Consider the following 22,267-nt stretch of genomic DNA (forward strand, 5'->3'; position numbering starts at 1 on the left):
ACCGATTTTTGTGCACGCCAGTTCTCGGAAACGGCTCGGTCGATTTTCACGAAACTTTCAGATCTGATAGATATTGGTCTGAACCTTATTAGACGTTTGATGATATATAAATCACACAAAATTAATCAAATTAGAGAAGTCTTGATATCATCATGTCTTAACAAAGATCATGGTGAAATTATTTCGTCCATTCGAAAATTCGGACGGAAGACCTACTCGTTGCTCGCAACGAGGATTTTTGTGCACGCCAGTTCTCGGAAACGGCTCGGTCGATTTTCACGAAACTTTCAGATCTGATAGAAATTTTTTATAAGTACGTCGTCACTTCCGGTCGTTAGATATGGACGATTTACTGATTTTAAGAGGGTCAGCTTGTCCGGGCAATCACTAAAAAACGAATGAAGATATTAACTTGAGATTTTCAGTGAAGGTAGAGGAAGGATTGGTGAATTGCTTTTTTGAGTCTATATCTTTCCAGCGAATAATGCGTTGAAGCTCGCCTGAGCTCGTTATAATTACTATTTTTCTGACCATCAAATTTTGTGCACGTGATTTCTCAAAGACTACTGGATGGATTTTTATGAAATTTGCAGAAACAATGTGTTCCTCTCTGCAGTTATTATATCCTGGAGATTTTTTGGAAATTCCTTTCTGGTGCCAAGTTACGGACAATTTTCTGATTTCGAATTGACATTTTGTTCGCGGATAATTTAAAAAACAGTAAAAGATATCACTGTGAAACTTTCAGAGATTATAGATCGTGATAAGTACTATCCAAGACGCGATCTTTTGTACGTCGTCTCTACTTCCTGTCGAAACGGCATGCAAAGAAAAAAAGTCAAATTTTAAAACTTTTTTGTTTTTCAATATTTTCAAATCATATGTGTATGGTTGATAGATACATTTCTCATTAGGCTGAATATATAATTTGTTTGTAAATTGATGAATTCGAACTCGAGATATTAACATTCAAAAGTCTGAAGCGTGATCTTAATGGCGGCGGTCTCTGTCAATTCCGACATTTCGCAATAGGGGTTTACAGAGGCAGCCGAGCGTTTGCTTGAACGAAAGTAACATAAGGGGCAATGAAATGTGTAGGGATACTTGGATTGTCACGTCGTAGGTTCGTTGCAATTCGGTGTCAAACTACATTTATTATCCAAGGTCTACTTACAAGTCTTCTTTCATTGGTTTTGGTTGTTTCTCAAAGTAGAAATAAAAAAGAATTAATGTGCAAATGAAGTGCAATATCTATATCTTTTGTTTTGCATCACGGTAACACATAGCTTAAATTATAGTTATAATTAATAGTTTTTCAAGAATGTAGTAAGTAAAAAACGTGACCACTGTTTTCTAATGCACACTTGTGTCATATTAAATCAATAGAAAGGACAACTGTTACAATAAGAAAATATTTTATTTTTAAGGATAACAATTTTTCAAAGACTGTTTAATTGACCTATATAAACATTTTATTTTCTCAATGCAAGTTAGTGAACATAATGGAATCTTATTTCTTGATCCTCGTAGGGCGATAGAGGCATTTTTTTCGGTGAAACATACCACCTTTTTCATGAAAGTGTAAGTAATCGGAATAGTCAACTTTCGTGATTGAAAATTGAAAAATTAACCATTCATAGCTGTTTCACTGCTTTAGTGTTATTTGCCTATATACGATTGATTGATTGATTGTATACTGTTTAACGTCCCTCTCCAGAATATTTCAATGATATGGAGACGGCACCATTGCCGGTGAAGGGCTGCAAATTTGGGCCTATGCTCGGCACTCAGGGCCATTAAGCAGAATGGGATCTTTATCCTGCCACACTTGCTGTGACACGGGGCCTCGGTCTATACTGTCTCATCCGAAGGACCATGAACATTCCAAGAGAAATTCGCTAAGATTTACTCGTTGCGTTTGGCGCGAAATTATGAATAGTGACCCTTCTTTCAGAATTCCAAGACAGATTAACTGTTGGAGAATTATATGTACATACAAGTAAATTAAGAGTAGTTGTTCAAATAGCGTAATCGATAAGCGTATTGGATTTTCACGCTAGTGACCCGTTTCAATTACCAGTGTGTCCAAAATATGTTTAATCCATTTTCAGCTCGATTTTATGGGTTTTTTCGGAATCGGACGGAAGACCTACTCGTTGCTCGCAACGAGATCGTTTCTAGTTATTATTATTATTCTTTTTTTGACAAAATTTTGTGCACGCGATTTCTCGAAAACTATTCAGTGGTTTTTCACAAAACTTTCACAAAATATGCGCCTTTACATGAAGTTGTGCAGTCTGTAATTGTTTTTGGAAAATTCGCTTCCGGTGCCAAGTTATGGACGATTTCCTGATTTTAAAATGCGATTTTGTCGCGCATTTTTATAAAAAATGGTAGAGAATATGAACTGGAGACTTATTGGAGATGATAGATCATGACTTTGTGGTTTGCAGAATCGCCTTTTCGTGCGTCGTCAATACTTCCAGTCGTTACGAGATGCAAATTTAAAAACTCGTATTTTTCAAACTATTTTGTTTTTCAACATTTTTTATTTATTTTTGGAATGATAATAGAGACCCTTTGATCGATGCTTACTATATACGTTGTTTGGATTTTGGTTAATCAGAACTCTAGATATTAATATTTGAAAATCTGAAGCGAACCCAAGATGGCGGCTGTCTCTGTCAACTCCGCCATTTTGCGAGTAGGGGTTTATGGAGGCACCTGAGCGTTTGACTAAATGATACATGAAAAGTAAAAAAACTACGTGGACTTTCACCTAGTAGTACGCTGCAATTCAGTGACAATCTTAAAACTTAATTTCCGTTTTATTGCTTTAGTGTAATTGGGCTAGATACGTGTGTGCAATGTGTTAAATTTACTTTCTTAACGTCGAAATAAAATAAAGGCGATAAGTGGAAGTTGTTTTATTTAATATTTAATTTCATTGAAGCTATCACACCAATTTGATAGATCAGTCCAAAGGATAGGCACGAATATTTACTCGTAGTGTTTGTCGCCAGATTATGAATAGTGAACCGCCTTTTATGATTCTTAGACAGGTGTACTGTTGCAGGTGTACTGTATACATAACTACATTTAGAGCAGTATTCAAAATTTATTAGTTTTTCACAACGTAACCACTGTGTTTCCCATGCACACTTGAGTCATATTAAACTAATACAAAAGACAGAAATAAGAAAACCTTTTTTAAATAAGATCGTCTAATGGAGTTTATATTAACATTCTTTTCTCAAAGATATTTAAAGTTGAACATTGAACATAAATGAAATCTGATTCCTTGACCGTCGAAGGGTGAGACATGTCTTTCATCGAACCATTTCTACTTTTTCATGAAGGTGTAAAGAATCGGATTAGTTCACTTTGGGGATAAACGGGTAATTAAAAAAAATTAAAAAATGATTACCATTTCACTTCTTTTGTGTTACTTACCTATATAAGATATAGAATATGTACAAGCTGTTAAATATACTTTCTAAACCTCGCAATTTAGGCTTAAAGAACTTTTTTTCTTTTTTCTGTATTCTATTGAAGCTATTACACCTATTTAATGAAACATTTCAAAGAAAAGGCGCGCAGATTAATTTGTGACGTTTGGCGCGAAATTATAAATAGTGGCGCGCATTTCGTGATTCTTAGACAGGTGTATTGTTGTATATATTCAAGTACATTTATAGCAGTGGACTAAAACGCGTAATTTAAGCGTGTTGGGAATAAAGAGTTAAGGTTACAAAAAGGAGGCGGAGCCTAATTTGTAATGGGAAAACTTGACTATAACATCATACACAATATACGTCATACAACATTTCTTTAGAATACCACAAAATGAGTTTATCTGCTTATTTAACCAGTAAGATATCATCAAACTACATAAAAACTTACTACAGAGTGTTGCTTTGTCGTTAGTTAAATCCCACATAACAAGTTATAAACAAGTCACTGATCGCAATACATTTGTCAATATGACGTCATTTCTTACAACGTGACGTATTTGTATGCAGTGAGAGACAGATCAAGTAATATTTTCTCAACAAAATATATATTCTCTAATTAGATAAAATATCATTTATAGATATTCTATGGGCCAATAACTTGAATTTAATGTCTTCTTCGCTATTTTATTAATATATTTTCTGTGCATTACTATTTTATTAATATATTTTCTGTGCATTACGTATTTAATTAACACTGCCGTATATTTGTATGCAAGTACATCGGAGGGTAATGTGGGGGGTCTTAATAAATCGATCTAGTGCAAAGGCATACACTCTATGGTTCAAAGTAAGCTTTGACATTTCAACTATAGAACTATTAAGGTATCTGAAAAGTGCTGCGATCCTGATGAAATCTTAAAAAACAATTTAATTATATCAATATTTACTACGCTGACCAGCAAAAAATATAGCATTCGGTCATACAAATATAATTTTAACAGTGATTTTGCAGAATTTAGACAGGATCGCAGCACTTTTTAGAAACTACAATACGTGTTGAAAATATTTATATACTTAACTTGGAAAAATTAACTTGGTTATGCCCTTGCACTAGTGACATTTATATGTAACATCAATACTTCAAGTCAATGTGCTAAAATCGCGTGACTGCCGCATCACGTGACTAGTCTGAATATAAAATATAGTCGTCCTCGATATGTAGTTATTAATCATAATTACAATTAATCGATATAAATAATGTACTTAAAATAATCGCCATCCCGATTACGAATACATTTTTAAATACAAAATTTAGTCGATATTTCCATTGTGCACCTTAACTGTTCTGCGTAAGCGGAAACTAATCTATTTTATTACATATGGAAGTATATTTTATAACATCTAGACAATTAAATTGTTACAGTATATTATTTGTCTCGCTTTATGTTAACTTGATTTATTCCACCTAAAGAATAAAAGGCGGAAGATAATCAACTTTGGTAGAGTTAAGAATACAGAAAAAAATATCTTATTACATCCTTATCTATTATCCTTCGTCAGGTGAAAGAATGAATATCTTCCGTTTCATCATGTTTTTCGTATCAAACTAACATATTCCCGCCTTTAAAACGTCCGTGTTTTTGTACTTTTGTTAGAATAGCAGTTTGAATTTCATTCACCTAAAAGTATAAATAAATCGTCACGCAAGTAATCAGTAGTTTCTGCTAAAGTATATATTTTTTTAACTTAACACGTCAAGAGTAAGTAATGATATGAAGGATACTCACTGGAAAACCAAGAGTTACTCATTCATATTTACTTACAAGAAATATCAACTGAATGTATACCTCGTGACTGTATAACTATAAATGATACATTTCAGAATGTTACGATTTTTCACGTGTTTGAAATAAATTTTAAATACACTTGTAAATAATAGGGAGATATTGTATTATCAAGTGTAAGTTCTTGTACACTTTTACTAGACCTGATAAAAGTAGTTTCTATAAGAAAATTTAGATACATATTTTTTAAATAGGAAATTTTTGTTATCATTTTAATCCAATGCATATTAAATACATTTCTAATATTAAGTTATCTATTCAAAGCCAACACAAGGCTTAAATGTTTGTTAAACATTAACGATCAATCAATTAATCTAAACTATAACTGAATTTTTTTTTCCAAAAACTTTTAAACAAGTATTAAAATGGAAACTATATCAGAAAAGAAAAAAATCTAATATCATTTAAAAGAATAACTTTGAAGACGATATTTGCTTTAGTTGTTTGTTATGTAATTACAATCTGAAATGAAACTGTGAATGACTTTGAAGACATTAATTCAATTCGAGTAACATTGTTAACACATGAATCTCGTAAATTTAACATCTGTTTATCTTATATCGACTGTAGTCTATAAAGTTTTGTGATTTGATCCTTTTTTACATGACTGTCATCATAGTAATATAGGCTAATACTTGTCACACACTGATGCTTTTCGTTTTCGTTGTTGTTGTTGTTGTTTGAAAAAAAATAATAATCTCAATTGGCAATAAAGTGCAATTAATTACCTGCAAAGCAAATACAAATTTAAGGACAGATGATACAAACAAACTTTTGACAAAGAATTTGAAAATAACAAGTTGGGTCATGTTTAAATGTGTAAATTGGATAACTTTCACCGCGTAGTTTTTAATTTTTTATTCAAATTTGCACAAAAAAGGAATTAAAACTGAAAAATAGATTAATAAGGATGGTTTCAGAAGTGCATACTTTTGAACATCAGAGAAGGTTCAAGATTTCTTAATTTTCTAGACATTTCTTATTTTCATCATTCGCAATGAAATAAGACCAAAACATTTATACCAATCAAGATATCCATTTTTTGTTTGTATCATCTGTCCTTAACATTCGTTTTTTTTTTAAACAGATTATAATAAATTAAAAAAACAAACATACACATCACATTTCAACCCTCACCAGAAGTCTTTCCAGATACTACACAGAGATGCACTAAATGACCAATCATTTATATTGGATATCAACAAAATAAAATTTGAGGCTACTTTTGCTTTGATTTATTTTTCCCACATGGTGCAATGGTTAGCATATCTGTGCTGTCTATAGTGAGTACAATCGCCAAATAACGTCGCGTGTTCATAATCAACTGAAGGGCGTGGAGATCGGTCATCTGGATAAGACCGTATAAACCATGGTTCTGTGTCGGAGTAGGTGTTGGCACATAAATGATACCTCACTGCCCAGTGGGCCAGAGTACCGAGTATAGGTGTAAATTTGCTGTCCAACACCAGCTGATAGTGGTCTTTTTATAAGGAAATTATTAATAAAAGGGACATTATACAACAAACTTACATAGATTAAATATGTTTCCTAATAATTTATAGCGCATGTGAGCAATATGAAATTTATTTCTTCTGTACATCTTTTTTTCATAGTCAGTAACAACATGTACATATATACTTCGAACATTATACCTTTTTGTAATAAATCTGACAAATGAGTACAAATATTTTAACGTTTTAACTTTCTAGGTCCATGTTGTACAGAATTTGTGTTTCTTTAATGTAGCCCTCAACGACGAAATAAAGTTCACATTAACAGTTTCATTAAGTTGAAAAGTTATAGTCAATTATGAAATAAAACCAGTTGCAAACTAATGTGTTTGAACGGGTAATTTTTTTTAGGAAGGGGTTCGTGTATTTCAGATTTCTTGCTCAATAAAGAGTAAAAGGAATTAAATCCACTTTATAGATCCCTGGCAAACAGTAAGATCTGATGTAAATGATTGTTAAATGAAAAAAAACAAACAGAAATATAAACCCATGTTCCATAAAATGGAACTGTTTGAAATCGCCAATTTTACACATTATAAGACATATGCTTTTTCAATTACACTGTACCTATATTTCAAATTGCATAAATAAATGAATAAATAAAGAAATAAATAAAAGGAATATATATAGAAAATGAATCTGTTGCATAATAGTTTTTTTTTTTTCTAAATTGATAATTTGATGCTATTGATTGTATATATTTATCATTATTTTGTACTACATGATTATGTTTGTTGTTTAAGTGCAAAGCCAGGCTGTAGACTAATTGGTTCAATTATAGAGGATAGTCAACATTTCTTAATTGTATTCCCTTTGTTTATGAACGGCAATACATAAATCAAGCACAGTAACCATAAACACATTCATTCATTCGGACATATTTGAGATTTTGTTTCAGAAAAATATAATTGGTCGAGCTATAAAGAATTATTTATGTCGGTCAAGATTTCGATTGATTAACCTATGTAAGAATGGTCGCACATTGTCCAAATCTATACTCCTCACATTGATACTAGAATTGTCCACAAGTTGTGAAACAGTCATGGAAACCGGTTCTGGGGTATAATACGACCATGAGCACCCTGACAACCTCAGTTTGGGATTCTTCGTAATAAAATTTCTGAACATTATATAAAATTTGTTTTCCTTTAACATACGTATGTTTCATTGTATAAATATACATTCAAGTTTGTATTTTATTGTCGAGATACAGTGTAAAATAACATAAATAATGATAATTAAGTGATAATCAAATGTTTATTTGAAACTGCTTTGTAAAATTATAATGAATCATAATTTTGTTTAAAGAAGGATATGAGATAACGAACAGTATTCAATATCAAAGTCCATAAAACAATTCACATTCATTCATTCGGCCATATTTGAGATTTTGTTTCAGTATAATATAGCTGGAAAAGGTAAAAAGAATTATTTATGTCGGTCAAGTTTTGAATAATTAACCGATATAAGAATGCTTAGCTATGTTAATGAAGGTCAGAGTTCACATTCCTTGTACACTGTACTGGAAGTTTAATTGTGACGTCATTGAAATTTAACAAGCCACAAAAAATAATTAACGACATGATCATGCATAAATAACAACTGAAATTTATTCATTTTATCGATTATTCATAAAATCTTGTAAAATTACAAATTACGTGATAGCAATAAAGTCGAGTAATAGAAGACAGTCTTTCGTCAAATATGACATCAACAGCCTTGACATGACGCAGCACAGGTAACCCAGAAGACTAGAGTCACTGGTTTAATAATCACAAGAATGCTTCAATAAATATGATTACATCGCTAATTTTTAAACCTGATCATTAAAACTAAAAGAAAATAATTTATTAAATACAATTTGTATAGATTATGAATTTATCTAGTAGGAATGGAGCTGCTCAAGGACAAGGAATGTAAAGAATGTCGCTAAAACGATAAGTGTATTCGTGATTTACATCAAAAGTGCAAGGGCATAGGCTAATTGTTTGATCTGAAATTTGGAATATTTATTGCTTATGTAGTGTATATTTTGAAGAGTGCTGGGAGCTGATCCTGGTCTGCATAACATTATTTTCATTTATTACAGAATTTATGCGATTTGGAAATTTTTAGCTATGGAAAGCATTTTCGGCAAAATTTTCAGTTGTTTGCAAACTGCAAAGAATAGCTCCCAGCACTTTTTTGGGTAGAGGAAATAAACATCTTTTAATGTGTATCAATTTTTTTTCTTGAAAAACAAGTGTATGCCCTTGTACTATCCTCATTTTCTACATTCAGCTTAACAATTCTATTTGTGTAAAAGTCACGTGACAAACAGCTGATATATGCAATATAACTGGTAATAACTACAGCCCTGTCCTATTGATAGTCATTATTGTCATTATTGATAGCTATATTACATTTTCTACAAGTATTCAGTTGCTTTGTAACATTTTTATGAAAGAAGTAATACATATTAAAACGGTGCAAAGGTCACATTTTCCATATCGGTCCTTAACATAGCTGACTGGTCGCATGCAAATGAGTTGTCCAAATGCATTCTCCTCATATGGGTACTACAAATGTCCACAAGTTGTGAAACAGTCATGGAAACCGGTTCTGGGGTATAATACGGCGGTGTGCGTCCTGACAACCTCCGTTTGGGATTCTTAGTAATAAAATTTATGAACATTATATACAACTTGTTTTACTTTAACGTACGTATGTTTCATTGTAAAAATATACATTCAAGTGCATTCTATATTGTAGAGATACAGTGTAAAATAACATGTATAATGATAATTAAATGTTAATTGGAAACTGTGTTTTTAAATAATGATGGAATATAATTTTGTTAAAAGAAGGATATGGAGATAAATACCAGTATTCAATAACAAAGTCCATAAAATAATACAAAATAGGAGCAGAACAAACACTGACGTCCGAAACATCAGAGTTGGAATCAGGTGTCGTGCAGGAGTTAGAATCCCCTGCTGACCGGGCAAACCACCCGCGTGCTCCTTGTCATGATCGTGCAATAACGGAAAAATATGTCGTCAATTTAGTGTAAAAATTATGGATTAACAAAACTTATGAAAAACGAGAGTAAGCATTTAACTCAATGATAAATTGTATTTGCTGACGAGGTCATTGATTGTATTAAACATAGAACGTGCAAAATAATGATTTCAAACAAAACTGCTGATATTCTTGTTTCAACAACTTGCTTGTCAATAATTTAACTCGTTTTAGAAATTGTTCATACGTAGTGCATGCTCTTGCGTATCGAATCAACTGAGATATATACACTCCATATGCAAGTGGTGAGGGTATATTACTGCATAAGTAAGGGAAGTTGACGATAGAAAAGTTAAAGAAGTAATGTTTATCATATAGCGATGTTCAGCGTGCCTGTACTCTCTACAGTAAGTACAATTGAAAAATAAGTAGCTGATCCTAACGTCACGTGTTTGTTCATAATCAACTGCAAGGCGTGGAGATCGGCCATCTTGATAAGACCGTATAAACCGTGGTCCTGTGTCGGAGTAGGTGTTGGCACAAAAAAGATCCCAGGGTTCTCCATCGTTTGCAATTTCACCGTGTTGCAGAGTTTACGCGGAGCACTAAAATTTTGAGGCAATTTTGCGATCAGATTTGCAACTGAATCACTATTTATCATAATAAAATTAAAATACATACACACACCTTTTTTAAAAAAAAAAATCGCATATTCGTTATACAAATGGTATGGTCGTACATATTGCTTAAAGTACAGACACATGTTCTAAAAAGCAGAAGAAATCTTGGTTGATAATCTCGAACTACTTAATAATTTTCTTTAGGTGTTGGCACAAAAAGATACCTCACTGCAAATGGACCAGAGTACCAATACAAGGTATAATTTTTTGTCCGTTACCAATAGATAGTAGGGTCTGCTTATGAGTTACGAATTCCTGCCAGGAACATGAAATAACGAACACCCATAGATTATATATGTGTCTTTATAATTCATAGCTCATATGAATCATAGAAAATTTAATTCTTCTCTGCATTATGTTTTGGCATAGTTTGTTGTAATTATGAAGAAAAAATTAGTACATATATTTTAAAGTTTTAATTTGCTAGGTCCAGTTTGTACAGGATTTGTATTTCTATAATGTGACCCTCCACAACTTAACAAAGTTTACATTAACTATTTAATGGAAGTTGAAAAGTTATGGTCAGTAATAAAATATACCAGCTGCAGAAAACCATGTGTTTGAACGTGTGGGTTTTTTTTTTATTTTTTTAAGAAGGGGTTCAGGTATTTTAGATTTCTTATTCAATAACGAGTTAAATGAATTTAATCCATTTTAAACAACCCTGGCAAACAGAAAAATCTAATGTAATTGATTGAATACTGTGAAATCACTTATTTTCGTGGAGGTTTAATTTTCGTTGTTTTCGTGGTATGAAGAGACCCACAAGTTAATGTCCACCACGAAATGAAAATTTTCATATAAACAATTACTAAAAAGTTCTTCATCCACGATATCAAAACAAAATTTCGATAAATCAACCTAAAAAAGAATGGCTGCATACTGTCTGATTAAATCCTCTTCAAATAGGTTCGTTCTAGAAAGGTCCACAAGTTGTGAAACTGTCATGGAAACAGGTTCTGGGGTATAAAACCGTCATAGACGCCCTGACATCCTCGGTTGCGGATTCTTCCTTTTTATTTACATTATCAATTGTATATAAACAAAGTTACTTATAAATTTCTACAAAGTGGTATGCAATGGATTTTAAACACACATTCACAAATTTCCTTACACCCATGAACACAAATCGGATTAATTGGAATTTTACGAAGGAAAAAAAATAGGGCTGCTTTTAGAGTTCACTACTTTAATTTTTCACCAATGATAAAAAGAAATTATCAGAAGCAAATATATTTAAAGGCATTCTAATAATATTGAAATCAAAAGAAACATGTCAATTTGGTTCCAACATTTTCTTCCATGAGTTCCATTTTTTATCAGAAAATGACAATTTAGAGTTATTAATTGAAACACACTTTTCAATGTTATATTTCATTTTTAAATGACTTATAAGACTGTAAAGCCGGAGTCAGAACACTTGGGAGGACAATGCTTTATTTGCGTGCGTCATGCACATTATCTATAGGCATCCATACCTATATATATATATATATATATATATATATATATATATATATATATATATATATATATATATATATATATATATATATATATATATATATATATATATATATATATCACTAAAATACCAACAACACTGTATATCCTAAATGTCGGATCTATCAAGTAGATACAAGGTCACGGATGGAAATTTATATAAAGCATTAAAAATGACCAACGACACGAACAATAAAAATTGTCAAATTTTCGGGACGCCCTGTCCCTTCCTCAGGACAAAGAAAAAAGTTAAAAAGTCATAAGAACAAAAGAAAAATAGAAACAAAAACAACTAGCACTACTACTAAGCTACTAAACACTAGATATTTACATACTTAATACATTACATGTTGAATTCGAAATTTTTAAGAACAATAATAAAGAAAGAAATCCGGACCGCTATGAAATGCGTCCGGTCTATCGGGTATACTCGAGTGAAGTGCGATTTACATAATTGAACGAATTAATTATGCTAATTAATTACGACAATCAGTAAATCGTACATTGTTTCATTCTCTCAAAATGGCGTAACTTTACTTAATAAAGAATAATCAAAGAAAAATAAGATGGCAGGGATATTTAAACATATGAATTATGATCCATTATAAATTTTGAAATATTTAAAGACTTAATACCGGGAAAAAATAATTAAAAAAGGCGAAAGCAATACATAGCTATGTGGGTTGTTCGAGAGTTGGTGACGCAAATTGACTGTAGAGTTTACACTAAATTGAGAGAATAATCTTGTTTAGTATCGTCAGGAATTGGGTCTTCTGGTGAAGTCATTTAGTTTGTTAATACCATTAGGGCGGAATGACTGTATATTGTATATAATATAACAAAGTTTATAATTATGTTATCTAGATCGATTATGATTTGAGATTTATTAACGATAGTTTATTCATGTAAATCTAATTTTTCTTCATTCTTTTCACTGGTATATGCTTCATTACAAGGACCTTTTAGCCGGTTTCCCTATTTAGACTATGCCATATATCATGTGACTTCGATGTAATATTTAAAAAAAATCTTATATGTGCATATTCATCACTTTATATTCATACTCAGTGAATTCCTTTGCCGCAGTAAGGAGAACACTTCCTGGGGTAAGTCGCAGCTATATATTTGTATTTAAAAAATAACAATAAACTCGATACAATATTTGTCAGGAAAAAAGATTGCATTTGATGGTGTCTTTTATATATTCATGTTTATACATCAGACTTAGCTCTGAAAAGGATTGACATACTGTACTTTAGGAAAAAAAGGCAGGAAAAAAATAATAGCATGCGCTCCATAATTGTTTGGTTCCTGTTGTTAATAACTTTAGAATGGTATGAATCAGGAATATGATTTTATTTTTTTAACAACATATATTTTTTTAGATTCGAGAGAAAAAAATCCTTTTAACATTTTACGAAAATTTTTGTCTGAACCTCTAATTTTAAGATTTATTTTAATTTAAATTTTCAAATGCCTCTCCATTAGAAGATACAAATTACACATTATTCATTTTACAAATTTCTCCAAAAAAATCAAGACTAGTGGTTTGCGTTAACGGATTTTCAAAGAACATTATTCAAATCTTCCCAATAAGAAAATTTTATATATTCGAACTTTAGCCAGGCATATGTTTACTCGTAGAATATATTTCATTATCATAAGCAATGAAAACAAATCTTTTATTTTTTGTAGAAATTTTACACATTCACTTTAGGAACGCCACAGATTTTTTGCATAAAAGTTACTAAGAACACTTTTTTAAGAAAAATAGCAATTTTTTTCCATAAGATTTTCGGCATATTTTCTGTATATATTTTTAATAGGCCTACGTTGTTTTTAAGGTATATTACTGTGAAATTTGTGTAGTTTGTCATAATTTTCTTACGCTTCTTTGCTGAAATATATACAGAAATTAAGTTTTTAAGCCAGTTGTTTAAAAAGAGTTTCTTAAACGAAACGTTCGACATCGTTTAAAGACGTAAAGTAACCTGCCAAGAATTTAACATTTTAAGATCAGTGTAAAAAATATTGACATTAAAAAATCAATATGTCTTCTAGCCTAGCCTTTCGTTAAATAATTCCAAAGTTTGGTTTACATTGCCAACTGTTTTGTTTATTGCATTTTTTTTTGGCTATAAAGCCAAAGGTTGAACGTAATCACGTTTACGTGCCAGCATCAATAATTTTTCATTCCGAATACTAGTAGTCAAGATCTTAAAGGTGACATATAAGTAAAATGTGTTTTTATTTCAATTTTTAGCTTTTAAGATGAAAGTTATAATCAAGCAGCATAAACAAAAGGAAAATAAATGTATTCAAATTTCACCCGTTTTTAGTTTTGAGGTTGGTTTCATCCTGATAGTATACAAATACTTTTGCGCCAGCTTTGACCTTTGGCAAACATGGTGTAAAACTCACGTCCCCTTTATGTTACAAATTGCGTGCACAGACACACTTTCAAGTTAGTGGCCAAGCATTTTTCGACATAACTTTCTTTTCTTTTACATAGTCGTCCACGTGGCGCAGTGGTTAGAGCGTCTGCTCTGAAGAAGGTGCTTGCAACAAATGGTCCTAAATGCCGAGCAAAGGGGAAAATCTGCAGCTCTTATGATAGACATAGAAATAAAAACATACTAAAATCTTTATCATATGTCATATCAGCCTGAGTGGCCCAATATCAGCTCTACGGCTGAAGGCCCGAGGGCTGATGTGACATCTGATATGGATTTTAGTATACATGTATAGTATTCTATTTACATATCGCAGCACAGTTAAGGTCAAAGTAATGAGGTGGGGCCTAATTTGCAAGGGAAATGTTTACTATGACGTCACACGTAATATAAGGTCTTAAAAATACCACAAAATGAAGTTATTTGTTATTTCAAACAGCTGGATAGCTGTATACTACATACAAACTTACTATTACATGCAGTTTCGTCGTTTGATAAATCCAACACAACAGTATATAAACGATACATCGATCGCAATGCAATTGTCAATGTGACGTCTTCCCGCAAAAATGACGCAGTTTTTTCACAGTGAGAGGCTGATCAAGTTACATTATGTACAATGAAAAATGTCTTTTGTTCTCAGAAGAAATGTTCTTTGCAATTTTAAAAAAGGCCGTTAACTTGGATGCGATGTATATTTTTAGTATTTAATTTATAAACTGTTCGTACATTCTCAAGACAAGTGATACTGTCGTGTGTCTGTAAGCAGATTTATTAAAAAAAAGTAATGGAAGGACCCTAATAAATCGATTGATTTCAAGGGCATACCCTAAATGTATCTTTTCAAGTTTTTACTCATAAACTCAAGAAGCATTAAGATATTTGAAAAATGCCGCTAACCTCATGAAATATTACAAATAAATTAATTATATCTATATTAAATGTAGTTGACCAGGAAAATATTCAACCTGCCGTCCAAGAAATTCAATTTCAGCAATTAAAAAAGGGAACCTTTATAAATTCGCAGCACTTTTCACAAACTATATATAGTGTTGAAAAGGATTATAAATTAAACTAATATTTTTAACTTGGTTATACCCTTGCAATATTGGAATTTATGGTTGACCTCTAAGCTGCAAGTATAATTGCTGAAATACGAGGGTTGATCCAAAAGTAATGTCACAGTGTCCATATCTTTTATATTTGGCGTCATATTATCAAATACTTTATACCAAAAGATGCACAAACATAAATTTAATTAAACTTTAATTTTTCATTCAATAATGTTTAACTGAATTTATTCTATAGATTTTTAAAACATATAAGATAGGGGGTGTCGCCGCGTCAAAACCGAACGTCACAAATTAAAGTGTACTTTTTTAGTATAAAAAAGACAAATACTTAAAAAACATCTTTTAAAAGCGCCTTAGGGCAAAATACTTTAAAAGACAAAAATTTGCATCATTTTCTAGTTTTAAATTGAAAATTGTATAGCATCACTGCTTTTTTTATGAAAAACATCGTTGATTTATTCCGGTGCATTGAAAAAAGGAAATGTCAAAATGGACAAAAAAAACCAAAACAAACTGTAATGCATTTTTGCTTTAAAATGGAGAAATCGCCAGTAGAGACAGTTACGTTGATTCACTAGACTTTCGGAGGAAAGAATGTAAATAAGAGACTTGTTTAGATGGTTTCAGCGATTTTCGGTGGGTAATGGGTCATTAAAAGCTCAGCAGATGACAAGAAATCGAAAGATGGGAGGGCGGACGGAAATGTTCAATGGTGCGTGACGTTGTCAAAAAAAAAAGACGGATAGAGCGATATGTGAAATTTTAAGTCGATCATTACTACTGTTCAATGAATTTTGACAGAATTAATTATGAAAAGAGTGAGTGTACGATGGGTACTAAGGGTAAGAAAGTGAAATTTGTGAACGTGTTCGTGGATATCAAATCTCAAATATTTTTAATGAATCGAAGGGAAGCATTTAAATGTATGACGGCGCGTATCCGTCATATGACGTTATTTAGCTGCGGCGACTACCCAAATCGCACGTTATATATAATCCGATATTTTAAAAACTATAAATCATGTTGAATTGAAATTTTCAGGTCTGATTTGAAATAAATGTAGCTTTTATCATTTGTAATTTTGTTGTTTTACGTCGACGGATAGCGACTTTATCGAAGTTGTGACATTACTTTTGGATCAACCCTCGTAATGTGAAGTCGACATCACGTGACAAGTCTAAATAAATAAATCCAAATGTCCCCAACATGTAGATTTAAACCACATTACATATTTTTATATCAGTGAAGTCCTAAAAAGAATCACCCATCCTTATAAAATATGTATTTTTTATCTTAAAAAATCGCTGATATTTCCATTTTTAACATTAACTGTGTTGCGTATATTTAAGATACTTATATGCAAGTACACAAATGTCATTGAAGAACATTTCGTGCCTATTTATGACCTTTTTGTTAAAAATCTTCAATTTCAAGTAATTGTAAAAAAATAAGACCACAATAGTCATTTGAGGAATTTTTACATAAACATTGACATGAAATCAAGTGAATAAATTCTTAAACTTTATAAAGACATTATTCTGGTTTTATATGGATTTTCTGCCCGCCGATACCTGACATAGATTTTCGAACCGTTCCGTGATATGGGGTATTGTGAGGTCACCCGTATCACACCGTGCAGAATAGTTGTATTTACTACGAAACATATGATAATGAACATTATTTTGCCTGAAAATCGCATATTCTCTTTCATATCTAAATATTTACAACACTACTCTTAGCCCAAGTGGCGCTGCTAAGAGCGGCTGCTCTAGAGTTGCAGAGTAAAAAGCTGAACCTTACATCACGAATTCGAATCCCATTATGGGACGTGGAGACTGGTCTTTCGGTTGAGACCTTGTAACCAGGGTACTCTGGAAGATGAGGTACAGGCAAGAAAGGTTCCTCAATGCTCAATAGGCCTCAGCATAAAGTACAAAGAAACAAATTTCTTAATAACTGCCACGATTTCTTAAGGTAATTACATACGTAAATAATAAAAATTAAGATTTTTAATCTACCAGTTATAAATTTATGGCAGGAATGTCTAATTTAGTGTACCGTTGCTAGTAAGATGTACATTGACTTCAACTTTCCTTGTGATTTTAGTTATGCTATATGAGTACTTCTCAGGGGAATACTTCTAAAAAAAATCACCTTATTTCACGAGTGACATACTTCAGACAGCGTATAATAGAAACAATTGGACACATGTATTGAGTATTTCAAAATCCAAACTGTAATAGTAATTATTGTTTTTTTTTTCATTTATTTCAGCTTAAGGCAACACATAAAATTGGTAATTGATACTTCTTACCATAGGCATGGCAATAATACCTTCTGAGGATGTGGATTCTCGAATGGAAACAAGTGGCAGTGATGACTGTGAAGCACAACAATCGGCAAATGGAGTTCTTAAGAAAGCTCTTAATACAATACAAGTAAGCCACTTTAGTTCTCATACAAAAAAAAATAATTCATTCAGTCAATCATTTTTCCTCAGCTTTTACTCAATAGTTTACAGACTTTAGATCCTGTGCTTAGAGTCGATTTTAGTCTGGACCTTTATTTCTAAAATTATGCATCATGTTTTATGTTTTAATGACATACGCAAGGTACTTTACCTACTGATAATTTTTCAAGATATTTTATATTTAAACTAATAACACCATACATATTCTTAGAAAAAAAACTCAGCATACGTCACCAGGGGTTTTGAAAACATATCAAATTTTGAATTTTTTGCAGTATTCAAACAAAAAATATGCAAAAATTACAAAACATAAACTCCAGGTCTTTTTTCAACAAAATTTGTTTTAGAAGAGGTGTGCAAATCTATACAAAGACATTAAAAATATTGCACACAAACCCTTCATTTAGTCGAACTCTTCAACTCTATGGAAGAACTCAATAAAATTCAAACAACGTTGTGTATAACTCTGACATTAAATTTAACAATACCTATTGCAAAAGCTAAGAACCATATTTTTGTGGCGGAAGGTTTTTTAGATGGAAATTATCATTTTTTTCTCTTTTGAACTATAAACAGTTCTTTTAATTTCAGATTCCTGTTTTTTCATTGCACACAAGGCTGTTTTTGCAGTGAAATGTGTTATACTTGTTCTGAAATATATATTAAATCATGTCCTATTAATTCTGTCCATGAATTTTGACAAAAATAGTAAATATACTCTAAAAGTCAAGAAAATATCAAATTTTTTCATGAAATCGACACATTTTTTTTTTGTAATATCTAAAAAATTCCATTATATATCCCCACTTTTAATGTTCTTTTCTAAATATTTAAGATAACTAAAATTATACTTGACAAAAAAATTTAAATTTTTAAATATCAGGAGCCAATTTCGTTAATATTTTAAATAGGGAAGATGGCAATATGCAGGTGTATAATTATAGTAGATTTTTTGGAGCAAATATTAACCATCTTTGAAACATCATACGTAAGTTGCAATCTTAGGAAACAATACCTTTTCTTAAAATAACGTACAATCCGTTTAATTTACAACATACATAAACCCTTTCCTTAAAAGCGTTTTTTTTTTGTCCTTTCCTGTCTTCAGTGTTTTATTGGACTTTTGTTCTTTATTTAATTTAAAATACATTAATATTTCATAAATTAAAGGTGTCAAAGCCGGGTGTCCTTAGGATGGAAAAAGCATTAGAAAAAGAAATATTTGAAAAATGGCATGAAGCTTGCGAAGTTATGAAAACATCTTCCATACCACAAAGTAGTATTGAACCATTTCTCAGTCACCTTGAGAGGAGTTATGAAGGTAATTTAAGCTATTAAAGTAATGATGTCATAGGTTTTTGCAAAAACTCTAATTAGTTTAAATTCATACCTAATAGAACAATATCTCTTGGAAGAATGCTTTACAATAGGTGTAATGATAAATATTGTAAAGTTAAAGAATTTTAAAAAAGGCATTTTTTCTATATTAAATCAATTATTCAATCTTTAAAAAATTTTGACGAGAGTAATAACTCCTAAGGTCTCTTCATTCTGACATTTGCTTTATTGTAAAATAGTTTCCCTGATATTCACAATTCAAAAGTATCTTTTAAGTAGGAAGTACTTAGGAACACTCAGCATCAGAATTATGCATTTTAACAAGTTTTTACATATTTTTCATAAATCTGTTTATAAAAAATGTGTGGGTTTTTTTATGTTGACATACACTTCTGTTTATTTATGCTTCGCATCTTAAATAATATGGTGACCTATACATTTTTTGCAATAATTGGAAAGTTTAAAGTATATCTAATGAAAATAAATGCAGTGTTTGTACTTTGAACCTATAAAATTGTGAGGGTGGAATCACCTTAAACAGAAATTAATGAACATTCTTCCTTCTTATTTCATTTTGTGAAATAGTCCTGAAACAAAAAAATAGATAACTGTTAGCTCAAAAAATATCACAAAAGAATGGAGTCATCTATTTTAAAATATGTACTTTCTTGCAAAAAATTATAACTCTTTGAAAAAAAGGAAAATATTTTAATGAATATAATTACAAGAAGGTGAAAACTTTATGCTGCAAAATGGTTTTCTCATCATCGATGCTTTGTCTAGAAAGAAAGGATTTTATGTATATTTCTATATCTAGAATAATTTTGTTGAATCCATGTGCAATGTTAGTTCAAGGGTTTAACGACAATGATATGGATGCACAGTGTTCCCCAGAAACACTTTCGTCAATATTTATCAAGTAGTTTTTTTTTTTACTAAATTGATATAATTGATCCTGGTGTTTCAAAGATAAAGCAAACTTTTAAATGTGTAAAATATTTTAGGTATTACCCCAGATATCACACAAAAGCTGAAGGAAATTCTAATCTCTCAGGAATGGGAGTATCAGTTGATGGAGTGGAAATACAACCATGGTGATGATTCCTCGATGAGATATGGACTGCTTGCATTTGGAAGATCACCTGATAAAAAATTTATTGATTGCATACATGCTGTCTATAAAATCGATTTTAAAATAGCTTCAAAAGTAGATCTAACAAAAGAAGATCATACTACAACATTGGGATTGATAGAATTCACACCGCAAACTAAATTCATGGAATCAGCCTCGGAAAATTGTTTCAACAATTTTTTCAGATTGAAAGCGCTTGAAGGATTTTACAACGAGGGGTTAATAGAAAGTATCAACTATGCCCCCAACAACACAGATGTTGAATAAAGTCTTAAGTCATAACTAAAAAAAAGACATTGAAAATGTGTATCTACATTTTGATAACAACAACTAATGACCAAAAAAAATCCCATTTCCGTAATAATCGTTTGATGAATCAAGATACAGTATATGTTCACAGATTTGTTTGACTGTAAGACATTTTCTCTCTGTGAATCTCTTTTTCCAATAAACATTTTTCTTAATGCTTCTGCTGTAACTTGATTAAACTAACATACAAAATTTGTTCCAGATTTTCTAAAGAATAAATGCATTTTTATTATTGTATTTATTTTTAGAGGGAAATATGCGTATACGACGCATGTAACTATAATCAAATTTTTTTATGCATAATAAAAATTATAGAAATAAATTTGAAGTATCTTACTTACACTCCCTGAAACCTTCAAATTTCTTCCCTGAACGGTGAACGAACACTGAACGAACGATAAACGAACACAAAACGAACGGTGAGTGAACGATGTGCGAACGCCGAACGTAACTTGGTGAATGATGTGTGAACGGTGAACGGTGAGTAAACACAGAACGCAAACAGAGCGCGAACGCGAGCGCAAAGTGAACGGTGAACGCAAAATGAACGACTTATTCGGAATGCCTCCGATCTTTTCCTTGCATTAAAATTATTCTTTATTGTATAATTCTAATTACAGGTGCCAAAATATAGATAAACAATAGATAAATAAATTAATAATATAAACATTTGTTTTCTTGCACATATATATAAATTTAATCGATATTTTAATAACACGATTTAAATTGCCATGTATTTGTTACCAAAAGCGTGTAGTACACACACACACATACACACACACACACACACAGGGTGTGTGTGTGTGTGAGGGTGAGTTTGTTATTATTATTAGAATGCAAAGTATAATAATTTAAAACATGAAAACTTTAAAAAAATTATAAGTTTTGATTTACTAAAACCCTGGTCTCGGACATCCACCTTCATGTACGAGCCCTCTAAGGGACACTACCCCAAGGGGGACCGTTTGTTGTATTCACAGATGCATAACTAAATCTTTCAATGTTATTGAGATTTCAATATATAAAATCACCGCAAGATACCGCAAAACTCCTTCTTGTCGTAGACTGTACTATGACGTTATTATACAATACATTTCAATGAACATTTAAACGAGCAAAAGGGTCCCAAAGGGAAATGAAAAATGCCTTATGTTAATGCATGAAGTCAAATATTTTCTCTTACAAAAAGAGGTTGACAGGGGGAAAAAAACATAAAACAATTGCCTTTTTGTTCGTGTTACTGGCTTAATTCTGTACATTCATTTTTTTTTTAAATTTATAGCTGTTTTCTTTAATAGATTAAACTTTTCTAACTTCTAATATAGGAAAAAAAATGAGGTCACTTCAACCAACTTGGTAATTTCGATCGATTACAAGTTCCAGTCTGAGATAATGTTTTGTTTAATAATTTTTATTGTGCATGTAGAAGTAAGTACATCTCCTTTATGCAGAAAAAAATCAGTTTATGCTGAATTTTGTCTAATAATAATAATTGAGGT

At 31.3% G+C, this 22,267-nt stretch overlaps 1 protein-coding gene across 1 annotated transcript; it reads left to right on the forward strand.

The window, feature by feature from the left end:
* The first annotated feature begins 13,056 nt into the window (after nt 1-13,056).
* Nucleotides 13,057-20,805, forward strand: LOC134262651 (uncharacterized). Its single transcript, XM_062745024.1, has 4 exons — nt 13,057-13,099; nt 17,794-17,957; nt 19,160-19,310; nt 20,332-20,805. The coding sequence occupies exons 2-4, from the start codon at nt 17,841-17,843 to the stop codon at nt 20,724-20,726; spliced, it is 663 nt and encodes a 220-aa protein (XP_062601008.1). The 5' UTR covers nt 13,057-13,099; nt 17,794-17,840; the 3' UTR covers nt 20,727-20,805.
* The last annotated feature ends 1,462 nt before the right edge of the window (nt 20,806-22,267 follow it).

This window comes from Saccostrea cucullata, unplaced genomic scaffold (assembly GCF_032062105.1).
Source record: "Saccostrea cucullata isolate Sc308-1 unplaced genomic scaffold, CSIRO_AGI_Scuc_v1 ctg1321, whole genome shotgun sequence".
In the NCBI taxonomy this organism is placed as follows: Eukaryota; Metazoa; Mollusca; class Bivalvia; order Ostreida; family Ostreidae; genus Saccostrea; species Saccostrea cuccullata.

Bases quoted from the DNA above. Each gene is read 5' to 3' on its own strand.
- LOC134262651 (XM_062745024.1), top strand. From the start codon at position 17,841: ATGGCAATAATACCTTCTGAGGATGTGGATTCTCGAATGGAAACAAGT. The intron at 17,958-19,159 runs GTAAGCCACTTT...CATAAATTAAAG, and splicing joins AAGCTCTTAATACAATACAA to GTGTCAAAGCCGGGTGTCCT. The intron at 19,311-20,331 runs GTAATTTAAGCT...AAAATATTTTAG, and splicing joins CCTTGAGAGGAGTTATGAAG to GTATTACCCCAGATATCACA.